The sequence below is a fragment of the Octopus sinensis genome, linkage group LG3 (genome assembly GCF_006345805.1).
Source record: "Octopus sinensis linkage group LG3, ASM634580v1, whole genome shotgun sequence".
NCBI lineage: Eukaryota > Metazoa > Mollusca > Cephalopoda > Octopoda > Octopodidae > Octopus > Octopus sinensis.
The window spans coordinates 150,423,699-150,442,407 of NC_042999.1; the positions used below are offsets into that span (position 1 = coordinate 150,423,699).

The 18,709-nt window shown below is 36.8% G+C and overlaps 1 protein-coding gene across 7 annotated transcripts in view; it reads right to left on the reverse strand.

The window, feature by feature from the left end:
• The window catches only part of LOC115209565 (caspase-2-like), an 82,044-nt gene that overhangs the window by 22,045 nt on the left and 41,290 nt on the right, over positions 1 to 18,709 (reverse strand). Inside the window, exons 1-2 of one of the 7 annotated variants that reach the window (XM_036501490.1) lie at positions 2,046 to 2,466; positions 1,848 to 1,890 (exon numbers count right to left, since the gene is read on the reverse strand). The exons of 1 other annotated variant lie outside the window; for it this stretch is intronic. Coding sequence is in view for 1 of the 6 variants with exons in the window: in XM_036501485.1 (XP_036357378.1) it covers positions 2,032 to 2,034 (3 nt within the window). In the remaining 5 variants the exon portion in view is untranslated. Of the gene's footprint in view, positions 1 to 77; positions 184 to 1,817; positions 1,999 to 2,031; positions 2,467 to 18,709 lie in introns of those variants that run through there. 5 more of the 7 variants (XM_036501488.1, XM_036501485.1, XM_036501489.1 and 2 more) reach the window with 5 other exon arrangements.

Here is an 18,709-nt window from a genome sequence, read left to right on the forward strand (position 1 = left end):
TGTCACCTCCACCCAATTTTATTTCGTCATAACTTTCAGAAAAATGGGTCTTTTGAAATGAAATTTTCTACAATTACCCTTCAGAGTGAGTTGATTACAAATATATCAGAATTTGATGAGAGAACTGATGGGCATGCATACAACTGACACATGTCACATGTATATCTACAAAACGAAACAAGAAATTTCGAAAAATATTAAACGCGTGCTCACTAATTTTTCTTTTCAGATTAAATTCCGATATAATTGTAATCTACACACTCCCAAAGGTATTGATTAAATAATACCCATTTTTCTAAAAGTTATGAGGCAACAGATTCGACTCGTGTGAATTTTCGAAACTCCTCTCCTTACCACCAGAAATTATTTTTCACAACTAATTCCGATATGCGGCCTATTTACAGAAAATTTCACCAAAAAATACCTATTTTTCTGAAAGTTAAGAGGAAACAAATCCATGGGATACACTTGTGTAGGTGGTGATCGGTAATAAAGTCACAATTTTGGGTGGGAAAAAGTCACAATTAATTTATGGGATCCGGACAAAAAACCCCTGTGATTTTTTAATCTGTGACTTTTACCTGGATTTGTGTAGGTATGCCAATGCTTCTCAGCCTTATGGCTAAGATCAATATCAATGTGGGCATTCACGATTGTGGTTCATCCCACAACGATATTTTTCACATTGAATTCCGATATAATCAATCTACACTCTACGAAAGTTCAGGAAGGGGGACACAGACTTCTATAGGTTATGCCTCACATAATTAGGGTTTCTTTAAAGCACGTACTCCAAAGATCAAAATTGGCAATTGATGCTAAAAAGTATAAAAGAATTTATTGAATGTACATGAAACAGCATCCATTCGTCAACACGGAAGTCTCTGATACATAACAATATGACAATATGTCCCCTTATAAACATACATCAATAAACATGCATTTAAATGGGCTAATTAGCCATCATGCGTATAGACACGAGTACCTGGTAAATATATGTTGATATTTTAGCAGTTTATAAATATTATTCTTTATGCTTGAATACCCCCTTTAAGCACATCAACTACTTTTAGTATCGTAATTTAATTAAAAATTGACCTTGATCAAGCAGAACTATGATCAAAAGTATTCCATCCGTGACGTCCCAGTCTTTTTAGGGTTATGTGTAAATGTATAAACTTAACCATACGGGTACTTTATCCAATGCTTCATTTCTTTAATTAAAGCTGATGTGTTGTTGCGGTCAATTTGGCTGCTATTTCTAGCGATCACATGTCTTTCTAGTATGTGTCAAGTATGTATATGAAAAGGTTGGCGATCTTTCGATTATAGGAAAATATAAATGTGAGGAACAGAAAAATCAATAAAAGTTTTAAAAATTTAGTAACATTTGTAGTCTTTCAGTCCGCTAAGTAAAACAATTAGATTGTAACCTATTTCTCGATATTTAAAACGATTATTGTTGTTTAAACATTAGGTGTCTCAACAGAGTAGACTTATGATTTAAGATATTTCAACTGTGTCCATCCCTGCAAGTTTCAGGGGTATAGGGAAAACACATGATCTTATATGTCAATTCCTTATTTAAGATGGTAGGATATGATTTAAGGGAAGTTTGGTTGCTAGTTTTAGAGGATCGAAAAGGCAGAGACTTTGTTGCTGTGTCTAATTTAGGATTAAAAAAGAAAACACTCCGAAGTACACACGATCTGAAAAGATGAAATGACATCAAGAAACAAATTATAAATATTAATGACGGACTGGAAAAATAATCGAAACAATAACAGGGTTAAACATAAATAAATATCGCCACTCACGGTTTTGTTGAAGTTGGAAGTTATACGTACCTTGTTGTAGTTTATTTAGGGACTATTGCGCAACAAGACAATCCGTAATAACAACATATATAATAATACTTCTATAACCTCTATAATCTGAATAAATTTACTACTGTGAAAGAGTTTCTATGACTGTTGTAATATCATTAAATCTACTATTGTTATAAAAAAATGAATTTACATAAACTTTTACCATTGATTCACGATAATGTATTCCTCCGCCTGATATTTCGCGCGCTTTTCGTACCACTATTTAGATGACAAATAAAAATGTAGGAACAACTGTTGCTTAAAAAATGTTGTAAGGTGGTTCCATTTTGTTGTAATTGATTGTAATATTTGTTGTTTTTATCGAATCATCTAGTTTTTGATGATATAAAAGACACGTGGGTATATTAGAAGCACGCTAATTTCTTTCGCTCATAATATTCAATGATAAAAATGTTCGTTTTATAGGGGGAAAAAAGTGAGTCATATACGATCAAACACGTAATCTCTGATTTGATTATTTAACTCTAAAACGCGAATATAAAGTATGTTCTATTCCTTCTTTTTTTTTTCGTTTGTTTGTTTTTTTTTCTTTTTTTTTGTACTTTGCAAAGACTAACGGCAGTTAAGGGATGGCTTAAAGAAAAACTTAGCTAACATCATTCTCAATGGCATAAACAAGTCTGAAAAGTGACGAGAAAGAGTTGATTAAAAAAAAAGGCTTATCAAAACAAACACAATGCCAGGAAATTTGAAGTTAAAAAAAAAGGGAGATTTCAAAAAATCGGATCCGATGCATGAAACCGAAAAGATTCCCTATTTTTATATATATATATATATATATATATATATAATATATATATATATATATATATATATTACAGTCCTTACAGCGTCGGGCATTTCTCAGTGTCGGACAAAATACCTTGTAAACAATCGTGACAATGTTTCACGATTGTTTACGTTCTCAGTTTAAATTCCAGGACTTCTTTTTGTACCCACCCTTTATTTATTTATTTTTTTATTTTACAGAAACCCCCGTTTTCGGGTACGGAGATTACGAATCCGAAAAAAAAAAAAAAAAGGCAAAAATCAGTATTTCAAAATTTCAATCTCCACTTCCTCAATTTCTTCATTTTTCACTTTTTCCAGAAATTTGTTTCTTGCCAAATATGTGGGAAAATACGGAGATTATGAATCTGAAAAAAATTGTAAGAAAAGTTGTAAGAAGTCGACGAAAAACCAAATACCACTTCGGAAAGGAATTTGGTTTGGTCATAGCAATTTGTCTGGCAAAAAGTTAAAATTAAGTTTTCTTGTTGCCTGCGCTCCGGCCCGCTTCGCTTTGTAAATTTTGCTCAGTATAGTTTTACAAGATGGGCAACGCATTTATTTGGTTAGGAGCCGAAGTTCCTGGTAATAACTTTTTTTTATAATACCTCTTTTTACCGCGGGAAACTTCTCTGAAATTTTATCGCCAAGAAACAAAGCCGGCCAGTATGAGATTTTTGTCGAAACTCATCCCCAATCGACTTCTAGGCCATATGAAGCGTAAATGTAAAAAATTTTATTAAAAATATGTGAGAAAAAGAGTTTGTGTGAGAACTTGCTGATATTTCTAGCATGTGGATAGACTGCTTGAAGGCTTATTTGACGTACGGGAGCGGGTGGGTTAGGTCTTCATCAAATGCGCCCAATTTGTATTTCGAAGTATTTAAAAAGTTATTTGGAAATCATAACGAGAAACGAACAGAATCGGGCCGTCCGCATTTTAAAACCGAAAGTAAATTTTAAAAAATTCCCAAAACCTTTCCCCATGTCGCCCACCCATCGTCACATCACTTCCAGAGTTTCACTTTTAGCGTAGCCGTCAACGCATGCGCAATGGCGAAAACGGTTTCAAAACTTCGTGTTTATACCGTAGACTGCGAGGGGAGAGAGAGGGGAATTTTTTTCTTTTTTTAATTGAAATTTTACAAAGATTTTTGGAATTTTTTTTTCAGAATCATAATCTCCATATTTTCCCACATATTTGGCAAAAAAAAAAAAAATTCTGAAAAAAGAAGAAATTGGGGGAGGGGAGTAAATTGAAATTTTGAAATAGCGATTTTTGCTAATATTTTTTTTACAGATTCGTAATCTCCGTACCTAAAAATGGGGGTTTCTGTTAAAAAAAAAGACATTTTTATTAAAAAATAATGGGTGGATGGGTACAAAAGGAAGTCTTTCCACTCCTTCCCCCAAACTTCTAACAGGAATAATTATTAATTTTCTACGAATCTAAAAAGATGAGCCCCATTTAATTTTGCTCAGATTGCTTTCAAATTTGGTGTATCAATGCAACTCTGAATTTTGATTACAATCAACCATATATTTCATCTCGATGTACTTGTGTACATCATTAATATATAAGTGTGTGTGAGTGTGTGCGCGCGTGTGCGCGTGCGAAAGGGAACGCCTATCTCAGCGATAAGTAGTACACATAAGTTGGAACTTTTCCGTTTTGACGGGGATTTTCCAGACTTCTTTTTTTTCTTTTGATGGGGGACATTCTTTTAGTAACAAAAAAAAAAAAAAATTCGAAAAATGATGTTTTCTTTACACACACCGATTTTGGTTGATTTTTGTGGGCACTAAGCACAATGATTTTTTTTACCCACTCCTCCACCTTCGGACCGACTTTTGTCGATTTTGAGGATATTACGCACTTAATAACGATGGGAGAAACATTTTCTTCAAAAAAAAAAAAACAAAAAAAAATCAACCCCTTTTTTATGAATTTCTTTCTTAACAATACACATGATCTTATCTCCTTATCTCCTCAAAGACATACAGCATCTCGAAAGAGTCCAGAAGCTGGCTACCCGCATGGTTCATGGTTTCAAAAATTTGTCTTATGAAGAAAGGCTGAGGACGCTCGACCTTTATTCTCTAGAAAAACGCCGCCGCCGTGGTGATCTCATTCTCGCTCACAACATCATAAGCGGAAAGTGTAACCTCTCGAAAGAGCTGTTCTTCACTCCTGCCCCAGAGCGTCGGCTGCGGGGTCATTCCGAAAAGCTCTACCTGCGACGATTTCATCTCAATCGAAGGAGAGGAGCTTTCTCCGTCCGGGTTGCGGATCCGTGGAACAAGCTGCCAGACGAGATGGTGAAGATGCCGACGACCGCTTTGTTCAAAGTCTCCCTTGACCTCAAGTGGCCTGAACTCTTTACATGAACACCACCCTGTACTTAACTCCATGTCCCCCTACATGGCCTTGCTATTTGCTTTTGAGCCAAAATTAACTAACATGATAATTTTTTTTTTTTTTTGACGTTTTTCCATTACTCAGTTAAATGTTTATGGGGAGAAAATATTAAGCAAAGAAACAAGGAAGGTATCAGATGGTCGTGAGATGTGCTAAAAACAACAAATAAATCGCCCTTGACTTTTTTCATAATGAAACCATATTCAATACCGTATTTATGAATGTTTCTCTCACCATGATACACGGAATCTTTTTTTTTAAACCTTTTTCTATTACTCAAACGAAAAATAAATGAATCTAAAAAAAAATTTTTCAAACTTTTTCCATTACACTCAAGCAAAAATATAATTTATGAATTTCTTTCTTTTACCATTGCCGTTGAAAAAAAAATCTAATTCACCAGAAACGATGTGCTGAAGTGAAGAGATAAGCTGAAATGCTGTTGGTGTGAAAGTAATAAGGTGGCGGGAAAATTTAAATTCCTGTGTAGCAAGACTAATTTCTATTCTGGCATATTGAAAATATTTTGATTTATATTGACTCACCATGTTAATCTATACCAATCATGTGAGTGTTTGGACATTTGTTGATTTTGATTGAGTGATGCGTGTGAATTGGATCGAAAGTCCAATCACGTTACGCGTAATGTATTCTTCATTTTTTCCATAAATTGGTGCGACAAATTATTTACGAGTCAGAGGGATGAGAACTTTTCATCAAAGCGAGTTACGTGGACCCTGTCGTTTTTTCAGTGAAGAATTAATATGGAAGCACTCCGTCGGTTACGACGACGAGGGTTCCGGTTGATCCTAATCAACGGAACAGCCTGCTCGTGAAATTAACGTGTAAGTGGCTGAGCACTCCACAGACACGTGTACTCTTAACGTAGTTCTCGGAGATATTCAGCGTGACAAAGAGAGTGACAAGGCCGGCCCTTTGAAATACAGGTACAAGAATTAATATAACGGAGCCATGAATCAAATTGTACAGGAATATATGTTACCAATAGCACTAAAAGTGACTTGACATATTCTTTTCAACTCTAGGCACAAGGCCCGAAATTTTAGTGGGAGCGGGGCAGTCGATTAGATCGACCTCACAATGCAACTAGTTCTTAGTTTATCGACCCCGAAAGGATGAAAGGCAAAGTCGACCTCGGCTGAATTTGAACTCAGAGCATAAAGACAGACGAAATACCTATTTCTTTACTTACCCACAAGGAGCTAAACACAGAGAGGAGAGACAAACGGATTAAGTCGATTAGATCGACCCCAGTGCGTAACTGGTACTTAATTTATCGACCCAGAAAGGATGACAGGCAAAGTCGACCTCGGCGAAATTTGAACTCAGAACGTAACGACAGACAAAATATGCTAAGCATTTCGCCCGGCGTGCTAACGTTTCTGCCAGCTCGCACCAGTATCGTCACCGCAACAAACATTATTACTACTGCTCTAAAACCAGTAGTATTCTCGTTATCATCATAATCACTCTCTCTCTTTATCATAATCATTCCCTCCCGCCAAATTGCTGCCCCTGTGGTAAAATTTGAAACCATTATTATCATCGTTATCATTAACAAAATTCAATAGGAGGTGGTGGAGTGGATGAAATTGGGATGCCAAAATACCTGATAACAAGATTACCGGTACAAAGATTTTTCGGTATAAGTGGTGGTGGTGGTGGTGGTGGTGGTGGTGGTGGTGGGTGTAGGTATTGATGTATGTGTGTAGGTGTGTGTGTGTGTGGGGGGGGGAATTGGGCGGATGCGTCGCTGGCAAGTTTCTAACATTGGAAAGAGAAAGAGAGAGAGAGAGAGAGAGAGAGTTAGATAGATAGATAGATAGATAGATAGAGAGAGAGAGAGAGAGAGAGAGAGAGAGATGTATACATATAGATAGATAGATAGATAGATAGATAGAGAGAGAGAGATGTATACATATAGATAGATAGATAGATAGATAGATAGATAGATAGAGAGAGATGTATACATATAGATAGATAGAGGAAGAGAGAGAGAGAGAGAGAGAGCAATCAAAAATAGAAATGATGAGAGAAAATACCCAAAACTGATATGTAAGCAACTTACTAATGTTATGGAATGAGAAAACAATAAAAAAAATAGGAATGATGACAGGAAAAAAAAATCTAAAACTAATATTAAAGTGACTCACCGACTTTGATGAAGAGGAAACAATTGTTTTCACTCGCATCTAACGAAATGCATAATGAAACAATAACGCTGATAATTATCATAATCATGATCATTATTATTATTACTATTCTTGTTGTTGTCATTATTATTATTATTACTATTATTATTATTATTATTATTATTATTATTATTATTATTATTATTGAGTGAGAGAGCAGTTCATGCCATCAAAGTGACACTGGGGTAAAATATACGAAGCCCAATATACCCATCATGACTACCCGTCTGATAAAGGTACACATGGCTATGATGCTCCCCCACTACTTCTGCTCATGATCAGAGATGCACATATCGTCAGCCACTAACCCCAAAGAATCCCTCTCAACACATGGCTATGATGCTCCCCCACTACTTCTGCTCGTGATCAGAGATGCACATATCGTCAGCCACTAAGGGACATGCTCAACTAGTTAAGGTCAAACAACTGACAAGCAAATCTGTGGTATTGAGCAGAATATTTGCTGTAGCCCATCTTTTATACCAAGACAAAACAATGTACATGATAACACTTCCAATCAGTTAAGATCAGAAGCCATGAGAGCCACTGCCTGGTACTACATCAGGGCATAATAATAATAATAATTATTATTATTATGATTATTATTATTATTATTATTATTATTATTATTATTATTATTATTATTATTATTCTATGTTTGACTTTTGCTTTACATTTGTACAAGCTGGCTCCAAGTCTCACCCAGAGACCTCAAGAGACAACAAGTTGGAAGTTCATGTTGTTGTTATGCCTAGTGTGCCATATATTTGGTTTTGTATTTAGTGTTGTACTATGAGCAGTTCCCATGAACACTATCTTTTGAATTATTATTATTATTATTATTATTATTATTATTATTATTATTATTGGATCTTTACCTTTTGACCTACATATTTAAACAATAATTTTTTATTACTAAACACTTTCAAACTTCGGACACTGGTAGAATATGTCATATAAAAAACATCTTTTACTCTTAGCATTTTTGAGAAAAACTTATATTTACGAAGTTATTTCAGGTTAAAGTTGTCCTATTTCAATAATTTCAACCAATCAATGACGTGTATTCAGCTGAATAAAATTACTGCTGTTGTTTGTCAACAAGAACTTCCGGTGATGCATATTTCGTTTGTCACTGTTATTTATGACAACCCTAACCCTAAAACCTTAAAACCAGTACAAACGCACGGACGATGTCATAAATAACAGTGACAAACGAAAACTACACCGCCGATAGTTGTTGACAAACAACGGCAGTAATTTTATTCAGCTGAATACACATCATTGATTGGTTGAAATTACCGAAATACGAGAACTTTAACGTGAAATAACTTTGTAAATATAAGTTTTTCTCAAAAATGTTAAGAGTAAAAGATGTTTTTTATATGACACATTCTACCAGTGTCCGAAGTCTGAAAGTGTTTAGTTACAAAAAATTATTTTTTAAATCTGTAGACCAAAAGATAAAGATCCTTATTATTATTATTATTATTATTATTATTATTATTATTATTATTATTATTATTATTATTTACTTTTAATCTGCATGTTTGTTGCAATCACTTGCCGAGACACACCCAGCGTTATGGAGCGAGTGAAGGATAAGAGACGTTACAGTATATTATTATTTTTATTATTATCATTATTATTATACTTCCGGTTGGAAGGCTAGAACGTCGGTGGAAGCTTGACAAGTACTTTTGTTATCAAAACTAGTTTTCGTTAATATTATTGTTTAAAAGGGAACACAAGACAATAGTCTTTATCCCCCAGAAAAAAGAACTAAATAATATTTGGTCCTTGTGCTCAAATATTAGTATTTGCGAAGTGGTTACATGTTCACAAACGAAAAGAGGCATGGAAGGGTGTAACTTTCTAACGCAAAACAAACCAGATTGTGACAGCAGGAAAAGTCACGGAAATGTAACAATTTCAATGACAAAATTGATAACGAATCCAAAAGCACCACAGACTCTATAGATAGCGATAAAATTAACCGCAACGAACGATGAAGCAATACGATGGAGAAAAACGGCGCAATTATTCGATTATCGAATAAACAACAAAACTGTAACTGCCAACTCCCCAAACAGAATTAATGGGGAAAATACCACGATAACTGATATCAATAGAGAAAATAACAACTCCAACGACACGGAGCAGAGAAGCATAACGGAAAACAATAACAGAATGAATAACGACAACAAAAGCACCGATGAAAATACAACCAGTACCAACGTCAACACTAGCAATAGAGAAGCGGGTGTATTTGGAAGTAACAATAGCAGTAACAACGTGAACAATTCCACCACCGCCACCATCAACAGTGAGAGCGGAATAAGTACTTTTGCAGCAGTAGCTCCAAAATGCCAACAAGAGTACTATGATATAGACATCTCTAATAAAAAAAAAATGTTAGTTCAGGCCTACAAACTCATAAAAAGAGAAAAAACCTGGGCTAACTTTGCAATCCCAGCCGAAGTGGAGGCAGAAATTGAGAGAAGGACAGTAAAATATAGGTGCATTTCGGTGCAGACTCGGAGAGCAGAACAACATTCCCACCTTCAAGTGGATATGGCACTTAGAGGATGTCGAATTCATTCAAACTGACCAGCTCATAATGTATCCGTTCTACATAGGTAGAAGAACAATAAAAGTTCGAGTCCCCAGAATAATACCAGGAATCAACATATGATAGCTCATGGGATGCGTGATCGAGGCGGGCAGGGACACCCTCCTCCTAAAAGTTCAGCGGACGCAAAGAGAAGACTCGGTTGGGATGGATTTGGAAATGCTAATCCAAATGAAACCACAAGACTTGGAGAACATCCCAGATCATGTTTGCCTCAAGGATGGGACGAAATTACCCTTGATCACCGAGAGCAGATGGATTCATTGCTTCGCTTGTGGTAAAGCAACATACCTACAAGCACTCTGCCCTCAGCGAATAAGTACAGAGGTCCGTAAACCTCCGTTGACACCATCACCAAGACTGGGAGAACAAAACACAGCACCAGCTGTAGAAAGATCACCACCAACATCAGGGAAAGTAGCTAAAATAACAACAGTGGCGGCGGCGGTGGCAGGCGTGACAACAGCACCAGCAGGAAAACCACGACTATCAGCACCTCGCAACCAAGCTCAACAACCTCCCATCTCTCAAACAAACACGCAGAAAAACACGAATTCACTTCCACGCAGAGTGGAGGATGTTGCGACAGACACTGGTTCTACCACATTGAAAAGTGATGATGAAGGGAAACAGTAAATTTTAAAAAAACGATAAGAAGTCACAGAGATGAGACATCTTTTCCTGCACCAAAACAAGATAACAAAGAAACTACATACACCCACAACAAACACAAACACTCAGACAACTCCTGCAGTACCACAATCATCAACTAAAGCACCAAAATCCCCACTGCAGACAGAAAAAATCTCAAAAGGAAACTGACACTACAAATTCAACAAGAACAGCAAAAACAACGACGCAGACAGCTAACTTTGTGTTAGTAAGGAGTGCCAACAAAGAGCTGATGGCCCTCTTATCACGAAGAGAAGACATTGAAAAAGGTGGTGGGGAAATCTTCTTGGACTAGCACGTGTAACGTGCCAAAGGACTTAATGATGGTAAGGATGGATTTGTACACTTCCCAAGCAATTAGGGATGCCTTTCCACACGGTGTAGGGATCCCTCAAGTAAATGCCAATGCAAAGCTTCTACAAGTGTTCCCAAAGGCTCTCCAACGGCACCAGGAGGGTAAGTAACACTCCTCATCTTTCTTTCCTACCCTTTAGGCCAATATGGCGGTGCTAAGAGTAGGTTGCATAAATATACGTGTCCTGGGGTCGTTCTAGAAGCAAGGTCGCCTGCTCAATGATCTCAGTTGGCTGAATTTAGATGTAATAGCTGTCAGTGAGATCGCAGACACATACTCCTTTTTTTCTGATGATCTTGAGATCTTTGCATCTCTGAATCGACCAGGAACGGGAAATGGCGTGGCGGTGTTGTTAAGAAAAGGTCTGGATCTCGAGATACGGTCGGTTTTCCTGGACCCGGAAGGTAAGTCGGTGTTCCTGGACGTGAACGATGATAAAGGCAGTGCCTTTATACTGGTCGCTGTGTATGCTCCGATTGGATCGGGGCAGCCGGATTTCTTCAGACGTTTGGAGGTCTTTCTAGGGACGTCTTGTCCTTTATTGTTAGTGGACGACTGGAACACCATCTTGGATGCACTTGTAGATTGGGTGGGGCTAGCGGATAGGTTCAGACTGGATAACATGGGCAAACTGCGTCGAGTCATCCAGATCTTATCTAGATAGGATATTTTGAAGGCCAGCAGATAGGGAAAGCATAGGTTGTCTACAATTCGAACTCGTCAGCTATACAGATCACAAATTTGTGGTCTGTATTGTTGACCCAGATAGGCAAATTTCGGCCAGGGATGAGGAGTTCTGCGAAATGCCAATAACAGCTGAAGATATACGCGACGCGTTGGCTAGTTGCTCCAGAGAGCAGTCACTGAGATTGGATGTTCTACCCTTCGAGCTTTATATTCATGTCAGACTTGTTCGGAGAGATGTCTATCGCAATTGTCAGCAGAATGGGAGAATTCCCAGATCTGTGAGCCGAGGTGTGATGAAGCTACTGAGAAAGGATCCGAAGAAGGGGGACATTGTTGATAACTTTAGGCCTGTAACTTTGCAAATGCAGATTACAAAATTTTGGCCTAACGCGTAGAAGAATATATGAATAGGTTGAAAAGTTTAGAAGTGACCGGACAAGCGTGAACCTCGAAGAAGGAACAGAACACCCATCAACCTCCACCACTGACATGAAGGTTCAGTAAGTTCGAGAGAAGGGTCTGGCGAATTGACGTGTGCCCATCGATGAGGTGACATGTCCTTTGTGAATTAGTTATAGTTCTGCATACGAAAACTTCTACAAGCTTCGCTTCCGCAAAGTCTGTGCGAGATGGGTGCCAGAATAACTTACTGAAGTAATATAAGTACAATCGTGTGTATATATTGTCTACGCTTACTCGATCGATACAACGATGAAGGCAAGGCTTTATGTAGAGAGAACAGTCACGGGAGATGAGACCTTGGTCCATCACGTTTAGCCAGAATCCAAAAGGTAGAGTATAGAAACGCCAGGAATTACCATCGAAAAAGAAGTTCAAGGCTCAATCTTCTGTAGAAAAAGTTGATGCTAACCGTTTTGGGGGCAGCAAAAGGTCCTATACTTGAACATTATCTGGAAAAGGGGTCTACAATCACCGGGGTTGACTACATTAAAATGCTGGCCAACAAACCAAAACCAGCAATTCGCACTAAACGCCGAGGTCTGTTGGAAAGCATGTCTTATAGTTGTACAACAATGTATTTAGACATACGAGCGCCCACATCATTGAAACCATTGAAAAATTGGGTTTCGAGTTGCTGGAATACCTTGCATACGGTCCAGATCTCGCCCCTTCCAACTATCACCACTTTAGATTGCTTAAACATTCCTTTACGATGCCGTTAATTTGCTACTGAGGAAAAGGCACAGGAAGCGGTGCATGAATAGCTGCTTGACAAGTTGAAGACCAGCTTCTCTACTGGAATAAGCAAGTTGGAAGAAGAGCATCAAAGCGCGAGGAGACGATGCCGAAAAATGGTGTAATTATTAAGCCCCTGCTTTTGTTTTTATAAATTGCGCAAACAAGAGTGGTGTTATTTTTTTGACTTACCTTCATATATATATATATATATATATATAGAACAAATTTTGTTAAAAACCGATGAAAGTATTGAAGAACTAAAACAATCTATTCTTGATAACTTCATTTTCCTTTTTATCTATTGCCAGACATAAAAAAAGCATTATCCTACATGTGAGTAAGTGATTTTCTTTTTTTAGAGAAACATACAAAGGCCGTTCGATTCACTTCAACATTTAAGTTTAATTTGTCAAAATATTTTCGTCGCTATAAGACCGCGACCTGTTCACTGACTTAAATGTTGAAATGAATCGAACGGCTTTTGTGAGTTTCTTTTTTTAGAGAATAAGAAATTAAAAAAGGAAACACCAAGAAAAAGAAAATATCAAGAAAAAGAAAATGCCAAAATCTGAAAAAATTCAATTCAAAAACATCGGTCATATTTGTTGGTCGCCAGGCACTTCTTTCCGAAGTTGCCTCAGAAAAAATATGCGTTCTACACGAGAATGTACACAACAGAAATATAACACAAATAAAAATTGAATAAAAACTAAGGGAGACAATTTCAGCTGTTGAAAATAGAGTAGTCTGCCTTGCATTATTCAAGTAAAATTAAGGTTTCAAATTTTGGAACAAGGCCAGAAATTTCGTGGGTAGGGGATAAACCATATCGACTTCAGTGTTTAACGGGTACTTATTTTATTGACCCCGAAAGAATTAATGGCATGCTAACGATTCTGCCAGCTCGTCGTTTCACTCAAGTTAAGTATGCTGAAAGGAACAAATGAATGGTTCAGAAGACCCTTCTGAGGAGAGTACTCAATATTATTATTATATTATTATATTATAATTATTCCTTCGTAATACAGTATAGATAAAAATGCACCGGAATCTTTATTCATCTGTCAAGTCACAACAAGGACCTCAGACAGATAATACTTTACTGAAGATGCGCGCTGTGCTCAATAAGGCTGCTTTTTTGCTAGACATCAATCTTGTACGGGATTACCAGTTGCCTTAAGAAGTCTTGAAGTTTCAATGGGATTGAGCCCAACGCTCCGATCACCACTGATATCACTTTTACACTATCCTCTCGCATTCCATACAGTCTTGCCATTTCCACTTTCAATTCGGACTACTTGGTGATATTTTTCAACCTTTTTACTCACAACATTCATGTCATTTGGTATGGCTACATCAATGATCTGACAGTATTTGTCTCTCTTATTCAATATGACAATATCCGGTCTACGCTGTTCGATTACACAATCCGTCTGAAAATCATAGTCCCAGAGTATTGTTACTTTTCCACCCTCCTGCATAACTTTAATTGGTACATGCTCATACCAATTCTCTGTTACTTCATATTGGTGTTTACGACATAAAAGCTAATAAAGATTCACACACACCTTATCGTGGCAGCGCTTGTATTCTTTTTGTGCAAGGCTCTCACATTCACTTACCAAGTGGGTGACATTTTCCGCACTCTTTCCACAGAGTCTACATTTCTGGGTGTCAGAAGTTTTATAGATGTTATACTTCACTGAATTGGTAGCGAGAGCCTAGTCTTGTGCATCAATGATCAGGCTTTCGGTGGTACGCTTCAAATCACCTCGCTCAAGCCATGCCCACGATGCTGTATTATCCTTAACGTCCAGAATATTCCTTTGAAACTGTCCATGCATTCTCTTTCCAAGAAGGTCTTCTTTTCTCTTCTTCTCAGCTATTTAGTTAAACTCTTCCTTGCCCATCATTTCATCTGCATTTACATCCATATCTTTCGCGGCATATTGCAGCAGGTCTTCATCACTATTTATCAAATACTCAGCAAGCGTTCTCTTTTCAATCCTTATACAATGGTCTATAACAATTTTTCTTTTCATATACAGTCTGTTTACGTTTGCTTTAGGGTGTAATGCCCCATGCAGCGGCATCAACTTTCTCGTCCTTCTATCCAGTGTTGATATTTCCTCCTTAGTCCATTTGAGGATGGACGCACTATATTTGACCACTGCAACTGCCCAGATATTCATTGCGGTAATCAAATTTTTGGCATTCAGGTTAGATTTCAACACCATCTTCACCCTTTTGTGATAGGCCTCGCTGACCTTGACTTTCATTTCTCTATGTAGAATATCATACAGCTCCAAAATCCCCAAATATCTATACCGACTACCGTCGGGTTCACCCATGGATTCTCCTGGTGGTAACCTCAATTCTCTGCAGGTTACTTTCTTCCCTTATTATTATTATTATTATTATTATTATTATTATTATTATTGTTGTTGTTGTTGTTGTTGTTGTTGTTGTTGTTGTTGTTGTTGTTGTTGTTGTTGGTGGTGGTGGTGGTGGTGGTGGTGTTGTTGTTGTTGTTGCTATAATGATAATAATAATAATAATAATAATAATAATAATAATAATAATAATAATAATAATAATTATATAGAGAGGTCGAGGTTTGATCCATCTTGAACTTATGTACAAAACCACCACAATTGGACTGGCCAAATACCTTGAAACAACCAACGATTGGATGCTAAAACTTGTTGAAAAATATGAAAGACCGAAAAAACTTCACTCTATTCTGAAAGAGCAAAAAATTCACTACTGATCTCTTAGATACCTACCAGATTGATCAGGTTGAAGGAAATGCGCCAACTGCTGCTGCAAAGAAAATAAAATTTATTGCAAAGACAAAAGTGCATGAAAAATTAGCTAGCAGATGGGAACAGAAACTTCTGCATGGCAAGTATGTGGTCCGTAGGAAATCAGCTGATGTCGACCAGAGTACAAATTTATTATTCTTAAACAAGAATTTTGTTGACAGTGACTTCGAGGTTTCAGCCAGCTTACCTATCGTCGGAGTGCCCATTGTTGCCAAAGTGAAGCGATTTTCTTGCTTGTAGTATTGTTTCTATACCGATGTCGTTTACTGTCGTTATGATTTTTGCGAAGTTCAAAGCAGCTATAGGGATATAACTGGCCGAAACTTCGAAGCCACTGCCAACACCATTCTCAGCCTTGGCAGAGAACAGCATTTTTAGACAGTCATCGTCATGTCCAAGTGAAAATTGAAAAAGGTAGTGAGGCCTTGGCCGAAGAGGAAAGTGTCTGTGTTCAAGTCTTTTAAGTTTCGTCTACCACACAACTGCTTTCACCATAACTACTCAACAGAAGAAAATTGGGATCTTTTCGGTTTGAACGGCAGTTTTTTCTAGCGGTGTCATATGAAATTGTCACCCATAATTATGACCCTAGTATCGATCTATTGCATTTCAATCTGTTTTAGGGTTAGGGTTAGGGTTAGGGGTGGGGGGAAGGATATCTTTTTTCTTCACAAATGTAAATAAACCCAATCTGTTTCTTAAACAAGGGACATATTCACACGGCACAGAATGTTTTTTTACCTCAATAGACGCCAGTGATTGGTTGAAATTGCACTAATTGAAGAAAAATAACGACAAATATCTTACAAACAATAGAATTTTCTCAATAAAGCCAAGAGAAAAAGATGTTTTATAAACACATTCTACCAGTATACGAAGTTTAAAATTTTTTAGTTACCTAGAAATTATGTTAAAAACTGCCGTTCAAACCGAAAAGATCCGAAAATTGCTTCTCCTTCTTGGTAAAAAAAAATTACAGGATAGACTTGGCCGTTAGCTCAGTCCGTCCGAATCGAGACTTCAATTATTTGACATCATAAATTAGTAATGCTCAACACCGAAACAAAAACAAAAGCAAAAATTACATGAAAAACGGTTTTATCACTCGGTACTCACTTCGGCACTTCCGTGATTTGTAGGATTTGATTTGAATGGGGAATTTCTATTGCTAACATTGACAAACCAGAGATTTCTGGAAATTAGCCATTGTTATTGAGCCGACAGCTCTCGGGAACACCTAAATTCGTCTTTCTAAAAATAGCAAAAAATGAAAGAAATTATGCTGTAAGGTGTCCAGTAATTATAACCAACACTACATCTTATTAATGGCATTTTATTATCCACAATATGTTGTTGAAATAACATAGATATCTGTGTGTGGAGATGCGGTGAAAATTTAGGACAAAGGAAATAGAGCGGACTAAACTTTCGAATACAAACGAAACAAAACGGAACGATACTAATAAGGTGAGGTGATATTGAAAAGACTTCTTCCGCTCCCATTTTCTCGCTAATTATTGTTTTCTTAATTTTTTTTTACCAAAAACCTACGTTTTCGGAAACGGAGATTCGGGAAAATTGCAAAAAAAAAAAAAAGGAATTTTGAATTTTTTGCATCCCCTACTCCCCCCAATCTCTTCATTTTTCCCTTTTTTCCGTAACCCTAACCCTAAAACACTGGCAATTTTTTTCAGAATCATAATCTCCGTATTTTTCTGTACATTTTGAAAAAAAAAATTCTGAAAAAAGTTAAAAAGGAAGAATTTAGGTAGTGGTGGGTAATTTCAAAGTGCCGATTTTGGCCAATTTTTTTTTGCAAATTCGTATTCTCCGTAGCCGAAAACGGGGGTTTGTGTAGAAAAAATATTTAAATAAAAGGTGTGTTTTGGGGGAATACAAAAGGAAGTCTTGCCGTGATAATTATTGTTGAACGTCTTATATAAGATTATTAACTTATGAATATATTATTTAAAGAGCATTCATACGAAAATAAAGAACGATCAAACATTCGGAGCTAACAACATAATGCAAAAGAAAACGAACTCTGAATACAAAACTAGATAAAACGTGACGTATAAGCAAAGGGCATAACCAGGTTCTAAATTTAGTAGGAGAAAAAAGGCGCCGTTACACATACCAAACTATTTTTAGCTCATTTCTCTTTTATTGTTTGAAATATTTCATTAATTATAATATATGCAATTGTATTCTACATTCATTAATTTCATGCTCTAATAACATTGTCATTATGTGTGAAACTTACCGCTACTGATTATAGGTGAGGCGTGAAAAAGCTGAAACTCCAGTGTTGCTCAGTGTCGAGAAGTTACGACGTCAATGTTTGTTTGGATCTTTTCGGTTTGACAGGCAGTTTTTAACATAATTTCTAGGCAACTAAACCCTTTTGAACTTCGTATACTGGTAGAATGTGTTTATAAAACATCTTTTCCTCTTGGCTTTATTGAGAAAATTCTATTGTTTGTAAGATATTTGTCGTTGTTTTTTTCTTCAATTTCTGCAATTTCAACCAATCAATGACGTCTATTGAGGTGAAAACATTCTGTGCCGTATGAATATGTCCCTCGTTTAAGAAACAGATTGGGTTTATTTACATTTGTGAAGAAAAAAAGATACCCTTCCCCCCACCCCTAACCCTAAAACAGATTGAAATGCAATAGATCGATACTAGGGTCATAATTATGGGTGACAATTTCATATGACACCGCTAGAAAAAACTGCCGTCCAAACCGAAAAGGTCCCACTCCAGTGTTGCTCTGTGTCGAGAAGTTACGACGTCAAGGTTTGTTTGGTTTGGTTTCTTCAGATGAAAGCCACCACCAACACATCACAAGAAACTGAGTACACAGTTAAAAAATGATGACTCCAGAAAGTTCTTACAAGGTCAAGCGATTAACCAAAAAAGTATGACAACTTAGAAACTGTCTCGTCCCACACTTTCTCGCTTTAATTAGCTCAACTTCTTTTCTCTGCAACATTACCTTATCTCTCTATATGGCGGAATTTGAACTCAGTCGTTACGTTCTGAGTT